We start from the raw sequence: 21,974 nt of genomic DNA, 5'->3' as shown, positions 1-21,974 counted from the left end.
ACGGGCTGGACCTGAACAAAAGGGTTCTGGGATGGAGTAGCTGCCGACCATCTGCTGCCGGCTCCGGGGCCCAGAGTGAGATGGGCTGGAGGCCCCGGGTGGTCCCCACTTCTGCTGTGAGCCCCAGTCTTCAGGGCCCTGGAGAGAAGGGAGCCTATACTTGTCCCCCCATCACACAGGATAGCCCCACCCCAGGCCCCCAGTAGGGAAGTGCTTTTTGCTTCCAAAGAAACCAGTGGGCAGAGGCTGCTCCTGGGCACCATGGCAAGGCTGGCAGCTGAACAGAAAAGGGAGCCCACCGTCCCCGGCCCCAGGCTTTACCACTGCCTAGGTGCCCAGCGGTTTCCCTGGGGATCCACCGCTTCCAGGAACATCAGGCTCTAGGGTCCCCGCCCAGCTGCCACGTTCTCCCCTGATGGAGCCGGGCAGGGACTCCAGCCTGGGGACTCAGCGAGGCAGTCATGTGGGCGACTGCAAGGCGCGTAGCGGGTGTTTAATAAAGTCTTTTCTTGTTTTGGCTGTGCCAAGCTGCACACACGTTCTTATTAGTTCCCCATCCAGGGATCGAACCTGCACCCCCTGCAGTAGAAGACTCTGTGCTTCTTATTCGTTCAAAAATACAGATGGCATGAGCACCTCTCACCTGCTGGCTCTATCACCCGGGCTCTCTGCCCGTGTCTACTCTCGTGGAGCTGACAGTCCAGGCTCACACGCTGTCCATGCTTAACTGCAACAGGGGCTGGGAGCCAGAGCCACGGGAAGGCCTTTCTGAGGGGATGCTGGAGTCAAGATGAAAGAGCTCTGCTGGTACTGGGAAAACAGATGTGCTGTGCTGGGTGGGAAAGGAGGCCGGCGGTGCTGCAGGGCCGGCGGGGCCCACCCGGTGCCTGCATTCTTTCTTAAGTTCAAAGGCCACTTCCTGCACCCTGCGAGTCTTCAGGGATACACAGGTTCAAAGTGAGATGAGAGGAGACTCTAGCTTCTTTGGGGCCAAGCATGCTGCACTCCAATATCCAGGGCCAGGGCAAAGCGCTCCCCTGCCCCGGGGTCTGGGAAGCAGATAACTAGTCGTGGTCAGAGCCTCGGCATAAAGAAAACCATGTTTGGTCATTCTACCCGAAACCATCAGCGCAGGTACGGGGAGGAGACAGGAAAGCATAGAACCATTGAGGAGGGTGGGCGTCAGAGCAGGCATCTTGAGTTCAAGGGTCCTCCTTCCTCTCCCTGCTGGCCTGCCTGGGGACAGGCAGAAGCATCGCTGGCCTGCGACCTGTCCTGGGGTCTCTGGCCTCCCCTTCCTTCACCCACTCAGCACCTGGAGATTTTCTAAACTGCAATTTCCAGTCATGTCATATTCTTGTGTATCACCAGTAAAAAAGAAAGCCTCTGTTTCCTTCTATGCCCCCAAAGCTGTGTATGTCCCCATCCCTGCCTCCCAGGTCCATCGCCTCCAGCCACTGGCCTCTCCTCTGGCCATGGCTGGCCCCCCACTCCCCCCACAGCTTCCAGCACCCCCAAACTGGCACACTGAGATTCCTCTCTGCCCAGAATGAATGCTCATCCATGCCACTGCCTGGCAGATGCCAACTCATCTCTAAGACCCTGATTCCTGCCCCACCGCCACCCCAACCCTAGCCAGGGCCACTGGGAGAGAGCACCCTGTCTCCTTGTGCTGACTGTTTAGGCTGCACAGATTCCTGGACGGCAGGCGGGGTGAGGGCTGTCCTGCCTGGAGCCCAGCATGGGGCCTGGCTGGGTGCTTGGAGCTCGGCACAGGAGCAAGTGACATGTCCACACCACACATGAGAACTGCCCCCTGAAAGGCAGCGAGCTCCTCCTGGGACAAAGCCCTCAGGATTAAGACACACAGGGAGGGAGGCCTAGCCCTGCCACTACACTACCTTACCATACACCTTGGACAAGCCCCTTACCCACCTGTACCTCGTGGTACAGGGGTGCGTGAAGGCTGTGTGTGGTGGTGCCCGGGCTGCCTCGCAGACCCAGGGCCATGAGGTCACCCCCAAGATTATGCAAATCAGTCAGGGATGAGCTAGGATCCACAGTGATGACACGCTCCCTGGGGACCGGTGTGCATGGCTGGGTTTGGGAACCAGGTGCCTGATGCAGGAGTCGATTAACATGCATGTACTGTCCCTCCACCTCCACGACTTTCTAAACACCTGCCCCTGGGCTGTGGAGCTAAAACACAGGTGGCCCAACCCCCCCCTGTCCCTTAACTAACTTATGGTGCAGAGGGCAGGACAGACAGGACCCTCCCTTCCACAGAAAGGAAGGCCTTTCTGTCTACCAATGAGCCACTTATTTGCTGCCCCCATCCCCACCAGAGATGCCGGCACTGAGAAAGGAGCCCTGATCCTGGGTGTCTGTGCAGGTGTTTGGGGGCCACGTTGCGAAGCGTCTCAGCAGGTGACACCTGGTTACACGTGTGCTGGGACCTGAAAACCTAGGGATGGAAAACCCTGAAGGGGTTCAAGAAGGGACAGGTGGCCCCTCCAGAAGGAAGCCGAGAAGAGGGTCTTCTAGCCCCCAGACAAAGTGGGGGTGCACAGCTCCCAGCCCCCCCACAGCCTCTGGCTGCCGCCCAAGCCGTCCTCACCCTCGTAGCAGTCACGCACGGTGCCGAAGTACACGTAGTACTGGTCGTTGGTGAAGAAAAGGAGGCTGAGCCAGGAGTCGAAGGCGTAGATGGGCACGATGAAGAGGATGCGCACGATGTAGCGCTGCTCGTTGGGGCAGCTGTAGCAGCGCAGGTGCATGTAGATCTGCGGGGGAGGGGGCCGGTCAGCCGGAGCCCCAGGGCCCACGGCCCGCCCACCCCATGGGAGGAGGAGCCCGCCCGCGTCCGGCTCTGCCCTCAACTAGCACAGGGACCACCACATAACTCAGCCCTGAGCCTCAGCGTCCTTCTCTCTCCACTGTGATGACATACACTTCCCGGGTGAGGCTGTTGTAAGCGTCCGACCAAGGGGTGCGTGAAGCCCGCAAGCTGCATGTGGTGGTGCCCAGGCTGCCTTGCAGACCCAGGGCCACGAGGTCACCCCCAAGATTATGCAAATCAGTCAGGGATGAGCTGGGATCCACAGCAATGACATGCTCCCTGGGGACCAGGATGTGTGCATGTCTGGGTTTGGGAACCAGGTGCCTGATGCAGGAGTCGATTGACATGCATGTACTGTCCCTCCACCTCCAGGACTTTCTAAACACTTGCCCTTGGGGCATGGAGCTAACAAACAGGTGTTCAGGTGGTGGCCCACCCTGCCCTGTTGCTTAACTAACTTATGGTGCAGAGGGCGGGACAGACGGGACCCTCCCTTCCACAGAAGGTGGAAGTCCTTTCTGGCTGAGTGGCTGCAGCAACAGCCTCATTCTGGGTCTCACTTTCCCATCTGTTGAACAGGGGCAGCGCTGCCGGCCTCGCTGGCAAGTTGGGAGAATGCAATGCACTTTTTAGAAAGCAGGGGAAAAAATAAAAGCTGCACACAAATGCCAAGAACAGCTCTAACCACGATGCAGCAGTCCCAGCAGCCAGAGTCTCCCTTGTCCCAGCTCCCATGACTTCATGCTTGGCCGAGCCAAGCCCTATGCTCGGGAGGAGGAAGACGAAGCGTTTCCCATCTGCTGTGAGCTAGCCGCCTGGGAAGCAATCGGGTTCTAGGAGGGGCGGGGAACCCTGGAACTGGAACGGGCTCAGCCTCCCTCTTCACGGAGCAGCCTTCAAACCTTCTTCCTTGGGCAGCCAAGGCACGTCACAGCCCATGGCAGCGTCCCCTGGGATGGCGAGCCCGGGGGATGCGGAACTTGACTTCTGTCCCAGCTCTGCCACCAACTTGTATGTGACTAGGCTAGTGTCCCCTCCTTCTTTCCTCTCTGGGTCTCAACTTTCTCATCTGCAAAGGGGTCACTGCTACTCTGTACACAGTTCCCAGGCTCCCCTATAGCTTGGGCTGGACACGTGACCAGTTCTGGCCCACAGAAGGTGGGCCTTTTCTGGTTGAGAAGGTTAAATATTCAGAGTACCTTCTACACACACCCCTCCCTGCAGTTGTCAGACAGATGGTGTCTTGCAACTGTAAGATGCTGGAGCCACAGAATGGAAGCTGACCGGCACTGGGCTGGCTAAGCGAGAACCTGACTCCCCCAGGGAAGCCTCTGAGATTCTGGGCTTATTTGTTACTGTAGTGTAGCCTGGCCTGGCCTAACTAACACTATGCTGGATGAGAAACCTCTCGGGACCACTGCCCCCCTACCCCCGGAGGGCTGGGGCTTGCTGGCTCGCCTGGCCTGGGTACCTGGTGGCAGGTGATGAGCAGGGCTGTCCAAACGAAGAAGCCAGAGATGGCCTGAGCAGCGGTTGTCATCAGGAATACGGGCTGCTCCATGGCCGTGGGGCTGCCCTCGGGGATCACGGAGATGCTGGGCGAGGCTGCTGCCGTGGTGGGCGACGCTGGATCCGGGGCCAGCGCGGCCCCCCTCACGGTCATGGTGCCCGGCAGCAGGGGGCTTCCTGAGAGAAAGCCTCAGAATAAACGACGAGCTGGCCTAGAAACAGGGAACCACAATGTTAGCCTCCTTCCAGTGTCAGCAGCAGCACCAGAAAGAACCTTCTAGGCTGTATATCTCCCTTCAGAATGTAACCAGACCCTGACCATGCCTCACTCCAGTCCCTGGATTAATGGAACAGGCTCCTGACCAATCTCTCTGCCTCTTCCTTGGCCCCGCCATCCACACAGAGCAGCGAGTGAACCTTCTAAGACATCGGTCAGATTGAGCCCTTCCTCTGCTCAAAACCCTCCAATGGCTCCTGTCTCCATCAGACTACAAGCTGCTGTCCTTACAGAGGCCCACAGACTGCCTGATGGGCCCTCGACACTCTCTGATCTCATGTCTATTCCCATCATGATCCTCCATTCCAGCCACACTAGCCTCCTGCGGCTCCAACATGCCATGCCTGCTCCTGCCACAGGGCCTTTGCACAGCCTCTGTCCCCCCACACAGCAGCTCCCACACACCCTGTAGGTCTCTGCCCTGACCACCCATTCAAATATGACCACCCTCATCCCAGCGCTTTGGACCTCTTCGCTTTCTCTCCAGAGCACGCATTACCACCTGGCTCCAGCTGACAAACTGTACATCACTCACGTGTTAACTGTCCGTCTCCCACACCAGACACTAGCTCCCTGAGTGCAGGGGCCCTGCTCTGCTCAGGACTGGATCTCCGGCCCTTGGAACAGCGCGGGCACACACGCAGCTGGTGTTCGGTGACTGTCTGCGGGCCCCGCCCATCTCTACACTTCGGGTCTAGCAGGGTCACTCTAGCCCTGAGGCACCCCCTCTAATGGCAGGTGTATTTCCTCTGCCATTTCTCCCCAGTTTCCCTAACGCTGACACTTGGTCCTCACCAACCAGCTGTGTTGTGCTGGAGATTTTGTGGCCCTTCCCCACCTGCAAACTGCTCACCTTTTAATTTAGCTCACGGACCACTCGTCCTAAAAGCCTGCCCTGATCACTTTCCCCATTTAGGTACTTCCGTGCATTTCACCCGCCTTTGCTGCCCTACGTGACACGTGCTGCTGCTGTCATTTGCTTGCATTTACCCTCCTAAGGCAAGACCACTTTTCCATCTCGGAATCCCCAGCAGCAAGCTTAGCACCAAGACCATTTATAATGTTTATTTTATCATCCATCGATTTCCACTCCTTATTTCAAAAGGAATTTGAGGTACGTCAGAGAGAAGCAAAGAATAGGGTCGAGACAGCTGACATAAAGGAAGATTCTGGGTGGGGAAAGTAAAGACGGGGTGGGTGGGGCACAGGATGGCACTCCAGCGTCCCGGGCAGTTACCCCACGTGGGCTGCCATGTCGGCCCCACACTTCCTGGTAGCAACTTCAGTACCTGGGGTAACAAATTAATAGTTTCACGCTGGAAGGAAACCATATATTACAGGAAGAACTGTTGTTACAGTTCTCCTGGCAAGTTTACAAACAAGGACCAATGCCAGGCTGGGGGCTGGCACCACTCTCAAAGAGTGAAGCCATTCCATCAGAAGCACCTGGAAAGCTCTAGGAGGAGCGGTCACTCCCCTCCACAGACTCGCCGAGACCCACGGCCCTGATGGGAGTCCCTCTCAGCGCTGCCACCTGTTGACAGGTTGGACAATGCCATCCTGGGGTCACGGAGCCTCCATGCAGCAAAGGCCCCAGACTAACCTGCAACGGACCAGGTGACCGTCCAACCACTGATGCAAACAGATACGAAGGTGAGAGCGGAAAGAGCCCTGGCTGAGGCTCAAATCTTAGCTCCACCACGACCAGCTGTGTGTCTGCACAGGCTCAGTGGACCCCAGAGTGTCTCCACTGCCCGACCCAGAAAACGGCCAATCCCCCACACCCAACCATCTCAGCCTGAACCCTGCAGTCAGCCCAGATGACCTCTCCCAGAGCCCTCCCCGTCTGAGGCTTCCTGGGGCCTTCCCAGGGTGGATCCTGACCCCGAGATGAAGAAGAGAATTCTTGCCCACATCTCCCCACCCCTCGGCCCCCGTCTGAGTCACGTCTGCTCTTAGCTATATGTTTTTACCCTGGAAGAGCCCCCTATGTTTTTATTTTCCTGTAAAAATAAACAATCTCTAACGCACCAACCGAGAGAAGAATCTCGATTAAAAACTCAAAAGTGGAGAAGGCATCTATATAAAGAAACTCAAAATTGAAGGTGTCTATATAAAGACTGGTGGCGCTTTGAAAAAGAGACACGGTGACAAGTCTCAGAATAGCTCCTGGAAGTATGGTTGCAACACTGAAAACCAGTGCCAGAAGTATTTCCTAAAAGAGAAGATTTGGATTGTAAATCATCATCTTTGTCTGTCATCCCCAATTAAATGAACAAACACAAGGAAACGGGAAGGGGGGGTTCAGGAAGTACAGACACGCTTCCATCTTCCCCTTCTGAGCAAGGGCTGGGTGTGTCAAAGGCTGTTTTGCCCTCAACTAACAGCGGTGCTGACGGGACTGTGCATAGACCTCCCGAGACGGGGTAACCGCTGAGCTCTGGCCCCGCTAAGGGGTGACCCACTAGGGCATCTATTCAGTGTGGCTGGTTTCCTGCTGGGCTTTGCTTCCTCTCCCTTGAGTGCTCTCCTTATGTAGGTCATCTAGTTCCCAAGAAGTCCACTCAGAGGGTGAGTGACTTGCCCCCAAATCAGACCCAGGACTTCAGTAGAATATGTTCCAGACGCCTACTATCTACCAATGGGGGGCCGTGGATGAGCTGCCACCGCGGGCTCCAGAGCCCCCTTCCAGGACGGGGGTCACGGCCGTCTCACCAGGGCCCTGACTCTAGCAGGAAGGGGAGGGAGGTACTTCCCAGGAGAGGAAGCTGCGGCCTCGGCGGGTGCTCCTGCGGCCTGAGCCATGCTGGCCACGTTTCTGACCATGTCTCGTGCTGGGGCCCCGTGATTTACAGACCACTGACTTCGTTCTCAGGCGGCCCTCGCTGTTTACAAACCATTTCCCCCAACATGATCTCATGCCTTTTCTCACAGCAACTCTGAAGTAAGTAGGACTGTCTGCATCTCAGAGATGAGGAGAACAATGTGAAACTGGGTTTTTACAGCTTCCGGGGGTACCACCAAACAACTCGAGGACTTTCATAATAACCCCCAAAATACTTCTGGGCGTACCACCAAATAACTCTAGGATTTTCGTAATAAACCCCAAATACTTCAGGCAGTGTTCTGACTTACAGGGGCAGGGTCCCCAGCACCGAGAGAGGCAAGTGAAGGCGGCTCTCAGGGGTCGCCCTGCTTCTGGGACCCTGGGCAGCTCATGGCGCTAAACCCCGCAAACTTCACAGAGTGTGAGCGCTGGCAGCAGGGGGCGGGCACTGGGTCCCATCCTTTCACACATGGGACAGGCACCTTCCTGGAAAGGATCTCTGCCTGCCTGGACCCCACAAGCGAGCAGGATCCTGGCCTGGTGACACCTCAGAACTGGGAGAAGTGGGGGGTTTTGCTCCCCAGGGGAAAGGACCCCAATAGCTGCCTTTTCTCCACACAGCCCACACACACCAGAGGGAGGCAGACACACAGATGGAGCTCAGAACCTCAGCTCTGGCAGGTGCCCTGTATGTTCTTAATCGACTGAAATTAAACTGCCAGGGTCATGTAGAGAGCCTGAGGGGAGACACTGGAGTCATCTTTCCAGCAAACACGACCTGAGGCCTCTGGACACTGTGCTGGGCATGGAAGAGCAGGTTCAAGGACTCACGGCTCCTCTACACGCCTGCTCTACATGACTGCGGGACCTGGAGGCCTGGCCCCACCACACTGCACAAGGGAGTGCCCACTACCCAGGGAGCCCCGAGGAAGCGCCAACCGCCTTGGCAAAGGCTGGGGAGAGGGGTCGGGAAAGGCTTCAAAGTGGCAGGGGGCTTTGGGCAGAGCTCCAAGGAGCACACCCAAGCTCCAGCTGTGAGGTCACCAAGCCGAGTTCCTACTGGACTCCACCACCTGCAAGCTCGACTTCATGTCTCAGAGCTTCAGTTGCTTCATCTATAATATTTGAGGGTAACGACATCATTGTCGGGGGAGTTTCTACTTTACACAAGTCCCATTAGTAAAGGGAGACAGAATGCAACCAAAAAATGACTATTTTGCAACTCCAAATACAAACCATGGACACAGATATGGATCAGTGGCTGATAAAACCACTGGGTGAGGCTATGGGGAATCTGATAAGGGATGGAACAGGCCACAGTCAAGGTCAACATCACTGAAGAGGGGCATGGGGTACGCAGGGCACACACGACATCATCTAGGAAGGACCCTCACCCCAAAAGTGAACTGGAATCAAAGCAAGTCCCTAGAACTAACCACCACTATCCAGGAGATACAGAGGGGAGCACAACAGATGAAATGATACCATGAAGAAGCAGCAGCAAAGCCAGATCGTGGGAGCATCTACAGGACGAAGGACCTGGTTTCTCCCAGGAATCAATGGCTTATAAACCAAGGTGGCTGAGGGGCAGTAACAGAACAAGAGGCCAAGGAGACATTACAACTAAATGCAACGTGTGGACTTTGTTGAGTTTCTGTTAACAAACCACTGATGTAAAAAGATATCTTTATGGATACGTGTGTCCCAGAGTCCCTTTGATGTCCACCTGAAACTATCACATCATTGTTATTTAGTTATACTCCAACATAAAATAAGAAGTTAACAGAAATAAAAAATAAATTAAAAATAGAAGAAGACATCTTTGAAATAGATAGCACACGAGAATTCCTGCCGATTTTCTTAGGCGCATGTGCTAAGTCGCTCCAGTCAGGTCCAACTCTTTGTGACCCTATGGACCATAGACCACCAGGCTCTTCTGTCCATGGGATTCTCCAGGCAGGAATACGGGTATGGATTGCCATTTCCTCCTCCAGGGCATCTTCCCAATGCAGGGATGGAACCTGCATCTTCTGTATTGGCAGGTGGGTTCTTCGCTGCTGAGCCACTTTGGAAGCCCACTTTAGGTGCACAGTAGCTTTGCAAAAATAAAAGTGTTTATCAATGGAGGAAGAATAATCATTTCAATAAATAGTACTAGCTAGAACAACTGGATATCCAGAGACGGAAAAAAAAAAAAGAACCTTAACCTAAACTCTACACCATGATCACGGATTTAAATGCAAAATGTAGGGACTTAGCCGGTGTCTCAGTGGATAGGAATCTACCTGCCAATGCAGGGGGCATGGGTTCGATCCCTTGTCCAGGAAGATCCCATATGCCACAGAGCAACTAAGCCCACGCACCACAACTAGCCTTACTCTAGAGACCAAAGGCAACTACTGACGTGTGTACACCTGGAGTTCGTGCTCCACAAGGAAAACACAAGGAGAGGCCCGGGCACCTCCACAAACAGTAGCCCCCACTCCCCTTGACTACAGAAAGCCCATGTGAGAAGCAACAAAAATTCAGCACGGTCAAAAATAAAATAATAAATTGTTTTTAAAAATGCAAAACATAAGACTACAAACCTTTTAGAAGACACAGGAGGAAATCTTTCAAACACAGGGCTAGGTGCAGCGTTCTTAGACTTAACACCAAAAGCATGACCCTCTAAAAGGAAAAACTGACTGGACGTCACCAAAAGTAAAAACTTTCATGCTGTGATTATGTGAACAGCATGAAAAGACAAGCCACAGAGCAGAAGAAAATATCTTTGAGCCACGTATCCAACAAATAACCAGCATCTGGAATATAAAATATAGCAAGAATGCTCAAAGCTCAACAGTAAAAAGAAAAAAAAAAAAAAAAAACCCAAACAATTCAGTCAGAAAATTCACAGAAGATACAAACAGACACTTCACACAAGTAGCATGGCCAACATGTAAATGGCTGTTCAACATTAGCAATTAGGAAAATGCAAACTAAAACCACAACGAAGTATCACTACCCGCATATAAATACGAAATAGCGACATCAAACGTAGGTGAGGATGCAAAGAAACTGGCTCACACACACATTCCTGGAGGCAGTATGAGAAGGTAGAGCTGCTCTGGAAGAGAGTCTGGCAGTTTCTTACAAAACTAACACGCACTTACCATACAACTCAGTAATCACTCTTAGACATTTATCCTAGAGAAATGAAAACGTACATTAACACAAAAACCTATACACGAAATGTTTGCAGCAGCTGCCTTTGTAACTGTCATGGAAACATGGAAACAATCCAGATATCCTTCTACAGGTGAAAGGTTAAACTTTTGGTGCATCCAGACCGTGGCTCGCCACTCAGCGACAAAGAGGAGCAAACTATTGACACAGGCGGGAGTCTAAACAGATCCCGAGGTACTGTTTGGTGAAAACAGCCAGTCTCAAAATATCACATACTGCCTGGTTCCGTTTATATAACATACTCAAGACCACAAATCTATAAAGATGGAGAACAGCTCCGTGGTTGGCCAAGGCAGCAAGGAAAGTGGGCGCACATATACATAGAGGGAAACTCGGGAGGTCCCTCCAGGCGGAGAGACACTTTGTATCTTGCAGTGGTGGTGGCTACATGAGACTACAGGTGAAAACTGCAAAAAGGGACACACACAAGAAAACAGTGAAAACTGAGTAGGTCTGTCCTCTGCTGTCTAGCTGGGCTTCCCTGGTGGCTCAGCAGTAAAGAATCCGCCTGCAGTGCAGGAGATGCAGGTTTGATCCCTGCGTTGGGAAGACGCCCTGGAGAAGGAAATGACAACCCACTCCAGTATTCTTGCCTGGGAAATCCCATGGACAGAGGAACCTGGTGGGCTACAGTGCATGGACTGTAGAGTCAGACACGATTTAGTGCCTAAACAACAACTGTTGTCTGGTTAACAGTACCATAGGGACTTCCCTGGCGGTCCAGTGGCTGACTCCACGCTCCCAAGGCACCGGCCCCAGGTTCCAATCTCTGGTCAGGGCACTAGATCCCACATGAAGCAACTAGGAGTTTTCACGGCTCAACTAAAGATCTCACATGCTGCAACTAAGACCCAGCACGGCCAAATAAATAAATATTTTCAAAAAACAGTACTATACTAATGTCCACATCCTGGTTTTGATATTGGCCTACAGCAATTTTGAGATGTTAGCCTTGGCGGAGGAAGGGTACATGGGGTTTTATGTACTATTTTTGCAACTTCCTATGAGCCTATAATTATTTCAAAATTTAAAAGGTTTTAAAAGGTCCTTATCAAGTAGAGATGCATACTGAACTACTTCAGGATGAAAAAGAACACGACAGCTGGGATTTTGCTCTTTGGAAAGGGGGAAAGAGACAGATGCCAACAAGGCTGCCAGATGTCACTAACTGTTGCAGCTGAGTGACTGGCAGGTAGAAACATAGTCTATTAGGCGCTCTACTTCCCTGCGTTAGACACTTTTCATAATAAAGTTTCCGACCACAGAACAGGAGAATTTCCCACCAAATCTGTAATGAGATGGGCGCTGACTCAGGAAAGCGTCTCTATCAGAGATTTACTGGTTATCTTGTAGAAACACAATCAAAAAGATCTGTCAAACCTTATCACTGACCTCAACACATCTTTCTTTAACCAAAAAAAAAAAAAGTTCTACTTGCCCATTTTTCCCTGTGACCACTGGCTGTCAGAGATATGCTTCCCAAGGATGTTGCAAAAACATCTTTGGTGCTATTTTAACGGCTAAGTCATGTCCGACTCTTGTGACCCCATGGACTGTAGCTTGCCTGGCTCCTCCGTCCATGAGATTTCCCAGGCAAGAACACTGGAGTGTGTTGCCATTTCCTTCTCCTGGGGATCTTCTTGACCCAGGGATCAAACCCGCATCTCCTGCTTTAGCAGGCGGGTTCTTTACCATTGAGTCACCAGGGAAGCCTAATAACATCTTTAAGCATGTTTAACATGTCCCTCACAGGAAAGGCTTGTTCTCACAGTCAATGAGAAAGGAACTGCTCTTTAAAAGAAACCTCAGTTAGGGCAGAGGTTTCCAGAAAAGTATATATAAAACACTTCTGTTACAAAAGTATGTCACCCAAAACAATATGCTGAAACTTAAAAAAATGTTCATATCTGAGCTCCTAAAAGCCTACGTAACAGAATTTTCTAATCTGTTTAAAAATTTCCAAAGCATCTGAGTGGGTTTTGGACTCATGCGTTAAGAACTTTAAAATACCTTCCATTTAGTTTACAGGAACATCTGATTGGCCTCGGGGAGGATGGAAATGTACTAGCCAAATTTCAACAAATCCTCTGCATACGCGTGCATGGGATGGAAAAATGAGTAACCCGATTTAGAAAACAAGCCAGTGATGCGTTTCCTCTGTGTGCAGCTACGTGTCCCAGGCAGGGATCTTTTTCAGGGAGGGCAGCCATTAAAACAAAGTAACTAAACAAACTGGTCTCTCCCACAGCATCAGAGCACAGTTTCCAAAAATAAGTACATGAAGCCAGAAGGTTTTTGAACTACTAACAATTTTTAAAAATCATTACATCTTTAACTCATCTTCTGATTTCCAGTTTTAGTGTAGGTTTTATGATACATGTATTGTAACAGTGTATCTTTACAGTTTTTGTGTAAACACTGGCTTCCCCAGTGGCTCAGCAGTAAAGAATCTGCCTGCCAACACAGAAGATGCAGGAGACCTGGGTTCAATTCCTGGGTTGGGAAGATCCCCTGCAAGAGGCGATGGCACTCAACTGAGTGACTAGGCTCGCAATGTATGTGTGTGTGTTAGTCGCTCAGTCGTGTCCGACTCTGCGACCCCATGGACTGTAGCCCACCAGGCTCCTCTGTCCATGGAATTCTCCAGGCAAGAATACTGGAGTGGGTTGCCATTTCCTTCTCCAAAGTTCGCAATGTAACAATAAGAAAATACAAGTATATACTAACTACAACAGTATCCATATGATGGGGGCACATGTCCCCAAAGTTCTTTTACTGATAGGGACATGTGAGTAAAGAAAGTCTGGAGTGATGCTGTAAGCAGTGGGAAAAGCCAGTCACTGACACGGCTCCTAACTTTCTCTTCAGTCTCTCTGCTTCTGTCTTCCCGCCTCCCTCAGTCCCAGGCTGAACCAGAATGGAAGCACAGTCGAGGCCTGGTCCTGCCTCTCTCTTCCGGCAGCCCACTAGCAGCAAGGTGGCCGCAAACGTGGGCCTTATTCGCCTGCCCCTGCTGCACTCGGTCGTAGGCTCTGAGTCAGGGAAGCCGGGCTGGAATCTCGGTGCCGCTACCCAGCAGTGACTGGGCAGGTGACCGAACTGGTTTTCTGGGTGCACCATGCTGTAAGCAGGACCCTTGGGCCAAAGAGTTTACCAACTCAAGAGCTGTTCAGATATAAGGAAGGACTGTGGTGCTGTATTGGTTGGATGGCATCACCAACTCAACGGACATGGGTTTGGGTGGACTCGGGAGTTGGTGATGGACATGGACTCCTGGCGTGCTGCGGTTCGTAGGGTCGAAAAGAGTTGGACACGACTGAGCGACTGAACTGAACTGAACTGTGGTGCTGTATGGGCTTCCCTGGTGGCTCAGATAGGAAAGCGTCTGCCTGCAATGCGGGAGACCCAGGTTAGATCCCTGGGTTGGGAAGATCCCCTGGAGAAGGAAATGGCAACCTACTTCAGTACTCTTGCCTGGAAAATTCCATGGACAGAGGAGCCTGGTAGGCTACAGTCCATGGGGTCGCAAAGAGTCAGACTTCACTTTCTTTTTCTTTCTATGAACTTCCTAGGTGGCACTAATAGTAAAGAACCCATCTGCCACTGCAGTAGACAGAAGAGACCTGGGTTCAATCCTTGGGTTGGGAATATCACCTGGAGGAGGAAAGGGCAGTCCACTTCAGTATTCTTGCCTGGAGAATCCCACGGACAGAGGAGCCTGGTGGGCTACAGTCTGTCGCTAAGTCGTTTCAGTTCAGTTGTGTCTGACCCTGTGTGACCCCACAGACAGCAGCCCATTGGAGAGTGGGTTGCCATTTCCTTCTCCAATGCACGAAAGTGAAAAGTGAAAGTGAAGCCGCTCCAGTCGTGTCCGACTCTTTGCGACCCTCTGGACTCCCGTCGGACACGACTGGAGCGACTTTAGCACACGTGCATGGTGCTGTTACGTGGTAACACTCCTAGAGGGGTCTGGGTGGCACCCCCAAATCAAACACATAGTATTTCCACAGAGAAAGGTGAGATATTTTTAAAGACCATAATTAGTCTCGCATCAATTCAGGTCAGATTTTTGCCACAAAATTAGCTTGCTGCAGACTTAGGAAGAACCTTTGGGATTTCAAGCGTTCTGGATTCCAGAAAGGAGGAGAAGGGACACGGCCCTGGACCATCCTCCAACACTTCGGGGAGGTGATGCTGCGGGAAGCAGGAATCAAGTGTGGTTTATTTTTTCACTTATCTTCAAAAATGCCCACATCCCTTCTCCTGATCTGAAATTATCTGAGAATACATTAGGCTTTGATGGTGGGATGCAGAGGTCCAGAGCCCTTCGCAGCCAAGCCCCAGCCTCCCTCCCTGCCTCCTCCTTGAGTGCTGGCAACACAGGGTCCCTCTACATGTGGCCTGGCCCCGGTCCCAACACACCCTCCTCTCAGCCCTGGTCCTTGTGGCAAGTGACCACTTTCACTCATGAGCCATCCTCAGCATCACAGCCTCCGTGAGGGCCGGCTCACTCCCTCCCAGCTGTCTCCATGAGGTTTGTTCCGACAATGTTCCCGTCTCCCCACACCTGAGTCATCTATCTCTCAGCCTGGCATAGCACCAGATACACAGCAGGGATCTGGAAGAGAAGGATCAATCAGATGACTGATAAACGCCAGGCATTAAGCCACATAATGCAGGCCGCTGGCTTTCTGTCACTTGGTCCCTTCCTCGCCATTCAGAGTTCTGCTGAAGGACCTCGATGTTTGGCTGGAGGAAAGGATAGGCCAGGGCAAAGGATGGAGGCTGAGTTACACTGTCTCACACACGTCTTCCAATGTGGAGAGGCCACGCCACTGAGAGCAAAGGGATTTGTCCCAAGTGCTCCATCAGAACTTAGTCCACCTGGTGTAAGCAACAGGAAGGTGAGAACCTGCCAAGATAGGGATGTTTGAACCAACTGGCACAAGATAGCAAAATGTTCTGGCTGCTTCCAAAAGAAGGAAGCTCCCAATAAAACAGGGCTAAAGGTCTCCTGGTGCAGAGACACTGGTTGAGGAACCTCTGGAAGGTGGTTTACTCTTTCTTGTCTTCTTCCCAGTCAGCCTGCAAGCTTTTGGAGGTCAGAGGCCATGTCTCATGTGCAGCTCTGATCTCTAGCACCTACCTCAGAGCCTGGATGTGGTCAGCACTCAACAGGCTTTGGCTGGATAAAGGCGGGGGAAACCAAATGAATGTTCGGGCTCTGCAACTCCTTCCAACTCTAACATTCTATGACACCACCCACCAGCCCTGTACCAACCCCAGGAACAACACCTTCTCCTGTGCCACCTGCCCCCGGATCTTTACCACCTCCCCCTCCTCCCTGCCTTTGTAGCTGCTTGTACATGGCATGTCCTCCCTGGCCTTTCCCATTATCTACCACAAGTGGCATTAAATCTGTTCCCTTAACATCCTGTGAGTCGGGCTCCATGAGGGCAGGGACTAAGTACCATGATGAAATGTGCTTGCTGAATGACTGCTGTGGGGACATGGTGACAAGGACACTCAGCGGGGTGCACCCAGAGCAGGACACCTTGTCAGGTGAGGGGCACTGCGTCCTGCCTGACAGGTGGCCTGTGGACTCTACAGTGGACAAAGCACTCCTGACAGCCGTGTGGAGTGGGTTTGATTGGAGTCACAGCATCTTGGCAGGGTAACAGGGTCTTCTGGAAGGGCCTCGGGGAGCAGCAAGCTGCAAGATTGGGCAGAGCTCACCTGGCAGGTGCAGAAAGCCCGGGACTGGGGGGACAAGGTCAGGCAAACCCAGCACACAAGCGAGGAGTGCTGGTTTATGAATGTCCTCCACGCCTCCTATCAGCCCCCAGAAGGGCACCTGAGGTCACAGGATCAGCGTACAGGGAGATGGGAGGGTCTCAAGTCAAATTCAACCAGGCCCTGGCAGGTTTGATGAACCACGCCACAGCTTAGCAAACAACCCGGAGTGACGCAGACGCTCACGGCTGCTAATAGAGCCCCACCCCGTCCTTCTCTGGGAAAGATATCTTCTGGCTGACTCCCGTTCTGAAGACACCCACCTTTTCCAGAAAAGCTACAGAGCTATGTATAGTCCCCAGACTCAGCCACCTGCCTTGGAACTTAGGTATTTTACCATCTCACCCAGATTTTATTCTATCATCTCACTCCATGCTTGGGCGCTATCTCGCCGTTTCGTGTCCCCTGCAGATTTCCTGTGTGGACAGCTGAACAATGGCATCCCAAAGATATTCACCTGAACTTGTGAACATTTTACCTTAAATGGCCATAGGAACCTTGCAGGTGTGATTAAGGCTCTTGAGATGAAGAGATTATCCCAGATTATCTGAGTAGGCCAGACAGAATCACAAGGGTCCTTACAAGAGGGGAAAATAAAGGCTTTGAAGCTGGAGGAAGGGCCCTGAGCCAAAGAATGCAAGTGGCCTCTAGAAGCTGGAAAAGGCAAGGAAATAGATTCTCCCCCCTCGAGGCTTCAGAAGGAATGGGGCCCTGCCAACGCCTTGACTTCAGAGCCGTGAAATACATTTCAGACTTCTGACTGCAAAACCCAAAGATAACAAATTCATCTTTTAAGTCACTAAGTTGCTGGCAGTTTGTGACAGCTGCAGTGGAAAATTAATACACCTAGTTTACAGATGAGGAAAACAGGGGTCTGGAGGGCTAAGGCCATCTGCCCACAGAATCCTGGTAAAAGGCTCCTCACGCTGCCCGCGCCGTCCTGTCAGGCCCTGGATTTCCAAGGGCTGTTAAAGAGCCGTGAGCTCTGGAGTCAGACAGCAGGACTTGACTTCCAGCCCCATCACCTACTCACTCTGTGTCTGTGGGCAAGTTACACAACCTCTCCTTGCTGCAGCTTCCTCAGTGCTAAGATGGGGCTGCAGCCACACTTAGGTTCGAGAGAACTGTAGGGAATAAACAAGTTACTACACAGCACCGAGGACAGGGTCAGGAGGGCATGGCATTATCTGTGACAATTCGCTCCTGTTTCACAGGCATTCCCTCCTTTGGCCAGGGTGGGAAGGCACCCACCCAACAGTCTCTGAGACCTGGGCCAGTCCTGTCTCCAGTGGTCGGCTCTGTTTTAAACCTTCCAAGGTCATATTTTCATTCATATAGGTTCCGATCCAAACCCTTTTGAGCTGCAGCCACGAAGTGCTTGCTCGGACGGTTGCTACACACCCATGAGCCAAGCTGGGCTCCAACACGCTCACCAGCACGTCTCTGGAATATTAACACAGCCTGGGAGGGATTTCAGCTCTTTAAGATCCATGGAGAAACTTTCACCTTCGCAGAGCTCACTAGGCAGCACTTGATCTGAGCACAGTTAATCTGAACTGGCCACTGCTCCCACTTGGGCCACCGGGGGGATGACGGGCCCTCCGGTCTCCGGGGGCTATCTGCTCTGGGAACTTCTGGGTGGCTGCCTTTTGGGGGAGGCTGACCCACATCAGAGCAGGTCAGCAGCCCTCAGCCTGGCCTTTCTCCAGAGGGGATTAGAGGGAAAGAGCAGCCAGGGGCTCGGCGGTTCTGCGTGGTTAGCCTCTGGAAAGAGTATCACATGCCCTCCCGAGGGGGCAGGGTCCTGTCTCTCGGTCCCACTCCCCTGGGATCAACACAGACAAGCCAAGGCCACGCCAGTGGCTCGGCATCTGTTCCTCTTCTCCTGGGGCCAAGTTCCCACAAATCTCTCAACAGGAAAGAAAAACCATCCAATCGTGTATCTATCCTTCACTTGGTGGTAGGGACAGGGGGTAGGTGCAGAAATGAAAGAGAACAAAGTAATCCAAAATCCTTCAGCAAGAGCTTACTTAATTCAGCCTTATAATTAAGTTTTGTTTTGTTTTGTTTTTTCCAATACATACCAGGCCAAATTTTGACCCTTACAGTTTTCTCCCAAACTGAGAACAGATGGGCCAGTGCTCAGCCTCTCTAACTAGACCCTGTGTCCCTCTAATGAAACCACCTTTTCAGCCAGCTAAACCCAATCCAGCCCTAAGCAAATGGGTTCCCTTGGGATGAGAAACCCTGAACCTCAATAGTCCCGCTGGCCCGGAAGAACAGACTGTGGAAGCTGAGACCCCTGAACCTGCCCCGACCCCTGGGACTCCTCTGGCAAGAAGTCCAGCTTCAGCCCTGGGTACCCAGTGAGAAATCCCAGCCTGAAGGTCATTCATGAAAACATGTACGTACTGAGTGGGCTGAGCCAGCATTCCACCCTGGGTGCACACCCCACAGGAATCCACGTGTGTCCCACAGATAAGAACAAGACATTTCATAGCAGCCCTGTTTAAAACACCCAAAACCTGGACACAAACCAAATGCCCAACCTCAGAGTGAATAAACAGTGGTCCATGAACAGTGAGTGAGGGGCTCCAGCCCTCAGGCGTGGAAAATCCACGCATAACTTACAGTCAGCCCTTTGCATCCACATCTGTAGATTCAACCAACCATGGATCAGGCAGCACTGTGAGCACATTTATTGAAAAAGAGTCCATGGGTAAGTGGACCCACATAGTTCAAAGCCATGTTCAAGGACCAACTGTATATTGAAACAGCGTGGACTTCCATGCCGCAGTGAGCAAGGACTGCTCCACACAACCTGGGTGACTCTTCTAAAGACATGACTCCATTTTCAAGAAGGCCAGATCCAGTCAATAGTGGTGAGGTATGAGCAGTGGTTCCCTCAGAGGTTTTGACCCGGAGGAGGCCCCAGGGAGCCCCAGGGAGAGGTTGGGAATGTTCTGCAGCTTGAGCTGGACAGTGGTTTACACGGGTATTCACAGATGTAAAAATCATCGCACTGTACACCCACCTGTGTACTTTACTATAGCAGGTTAATGAACATATACCTTCAAGCACCTTCTGTGTGCTAAGTCCAAAGGGTATCTCAAGCAAGGCTCTAGCCCTTAAGAGCTCACAGTCCACTAGGGAAGAAGATATTAATACACTCAAATAACAACGCAAGGTTGCCCGTGACCAGTGGGGCAGGTGATGAGAGCTGGCCAAGGGATTGCTGGCATCACTGCTGAGTCAGGGAAAGGGGTAGAAAAAACTGATCCAATGCAGGAGTTTTGGAGGCAGCCAGACCTGTGTCCGATCCTGCTTCTCACCGTGTGACCTGGACCCGACGTTTGCTCTGCTTCTTCAGCCTACGGGGGAACCACAGTGGAAAGCACAGCATTTCCTGGGTCCTTGCGAGGATCAGGGAAAGAATGCACCCAGAGCACTGGGCCGTGAGATTTGTTATTCCTGCCGCGAGGCTGCGCCCGCCCTGTGCCAGGCACCACGGTTCACAGATGTGAAACAGGCCCTGCCCTGCCTCGGCTCCTGATCCCACCACGAAGAGGGCAGCCACCACTCACCCCCTCTATCAAAAGTGCAAACATCTAACAAAACAGGGGCTGTGAAGTGCACTTGGCTCTAAAGGAACCTGCAGCCCAGTGGGGAATCACACCTAGGACGCAGTGTAAAAGGCTTAAGTGCCAGCGGAGAGGAAGAGATAAAGAAACGGGGAGGTCAGAGGGCAGAGGGAGGTGGAAACTGAGCTGGGCCTTCAGAGGTAGATAGGATTTGGGCACGTGGAGACCGCCTGGGAGGGAGAGGCAGGCAGGCAGAGGGAATGGCGTGAGCAACAGCACGGAGGTGGGCAGGCGAGGAGGCACCTGGAGGAAAGGGTGCCCAGTCAAGTGTGGCTCAGCCAGGGGCCCAGTAAGCAGGGCCTGGGGCAGGGACTTCATTCATGTGTCAGAGGGGGAACCCCTGAAGATTTCAGGGGTCAGAAAACAAACATATCAGAGCAGGGATTTAAATACCAAGCTAGACAACAGCGGTACTTCAGAGGGACCAGAGGGAGGGGGCTCCATTTCTCCAGGGCTGGGGCTAGGGGCCAGACTTCCCAAGAAACACCCAAACTTCCACGTCTGGTCCCCTTCGTGAGACCCAAGCTTGCATTCTTGATTAACTGATGGTCAGGGGGTCCCTTGGACAGCAAGGAGAACAAACCAGTCAATTCTAAGGAAATCAACCCTGAATATTCACTGGGAAGGTGATACTGAAGCTGAAGTTCCAATACTTAGGCCACCTGTTGTGAAGAGCCGACTCATTGGAAAAGATCCTGATGCTGGGAAAAATTGAGGGCAGGAGGAAAAGCGGGGGACAGAGGATGAGATGGTTGGATGGCATCACTGACTCAATGGACATGAGTCTGAACCAATTCCGGGAGACAGTGAAGGACAGGGAAGCCTGGTGTGCTGCAGTCTATGGGGTCGCAAAGAGTTGGACATGACTATAACAACTACAACAGGGGCCTGAGTGAGGACGCTGCTCCTTGACAGGGTAGCCCTGGCCTTCCTGCATTGGCAAGAGGTGAGGATACATTTCCTGTGCTTCTTGTTTATTTAATTGTATTCATTTTAAGTTTTTGAAAAAGTTACATAGTCACATGAATCGGCACTCAAAAGGTATGAGGGGTCTCCAGTGAACAGCTCCCGGGCACCACCTCGACCCCAGAGGCACCCCAGTCACCGACTTTGTGTGAACCCCTAGAGACCCTGAGCACACACAGAAGCAAATGCACTTTCCACTTCCCTTCACTTTCACACAGACGGAGGCACAGCAGACACACACGTCCTGCACCTGCCTCGTTCACAGACATCCATTTGGTGATTGCTCTGTATCTGTGGATGGCAAGCAGTCTCCATCTAACTTTTTACGGCTGCACAGTGGTCCATGGTGTGGATGGACCATAATTTGTTCCTGGCCCTCTACGGATGGACTTTCAGGTTGCTTCCAACCTTGTTCTATTAAAAAAGAGGCAGCTGTGACTAACTGCACAGTCACTTTGTACACGTGGAATTTCATCTGTAGGGTAAATTCCTAGAAGTGCAACTGCCGGGTGAGAGCCTCAAGCATCTGTAATTTTAAAAACATTGCTGGAGACGCAGGATACATTTTAATTGCTCATCCAAGAAAGAAGCCGAATTATTGAGGAAAATACTGACAACAGGTAGCCCCACGGACATCCAGATGAAGAGACAGTAAAGCCCCATTTTCAGCAGACAGAGAGCGCTGGGTCAGGAGATGGCTCTAGACCTGGAGCGGCCCTGGTTCGCTAGTGCCCTGGTCCACGAACTCGCATTTCCTCACCTGTGAGTGAAGGGCCAGACCTGCTCACCCCCTCGGCCCTTCCTGGCACAGACAGGCTCTGGTTCCAGGGCCAGTGGGAGTGCGGATGAAGACGCAGTCACCACGACACCCAGCTTTAATTGGTCTCTCTGGGC

General features: G+C 52.2%; 1 protein-coding gene across 2 annotated transcripts in view; it reads right to left on the bottom strand.

The window, feature by feature from the left end:
* TMEM184B (transmembrane protein 184B) overlaps nucleotides 1–21,974 on the bottom strand; it is a 50,282-nt gene that overhangs the window by 20,265 nt on the left and 8,043 nt on the right. For both annotated transcript variants that reach the window (XM_027540806.1, XM_027540807.1), the window contains exons 2-3: nucleotides 4,311–4,560; nucleotides 2,618–2,783 (exon numbers count right to left, since the gene is read on the bottom strand). In XM_027540806.1, coding sequence (XP_027396607.1) covers nucleotides 2,618–2,783; nucleotides 4,311–4,502 — 358 coding nt within the window. In that variant the 5' untranslated portion in view covers nucleotides 4,503–4,560. The remainder of the gene's footprint in view (nucleotides 1–2,617; nucleotides 2,784–4,310; nucleotides 4,561–21,974) is intronic.

Source organism: Bos indicus x Bos taurus, chromosome 5 (genome assembly GCF_003369695.1).
Source record: "Bos indicus x Bos taurus breed Angus x Brahman F1 hybrid chromosome 5, Bos_hybrid_MaternalHap_v2.0, whole genome shotgun sequence".
Taxonomy (NCBI): Eukaryota; Metazoa; Chordata; class Mammalia; order Artiodactyla; family Bovidae; genus Bos; species Bos indicus x Bos taurus.
This window is presented reverse-complemented; position numbering and strand designations above follow the sequence as displayed.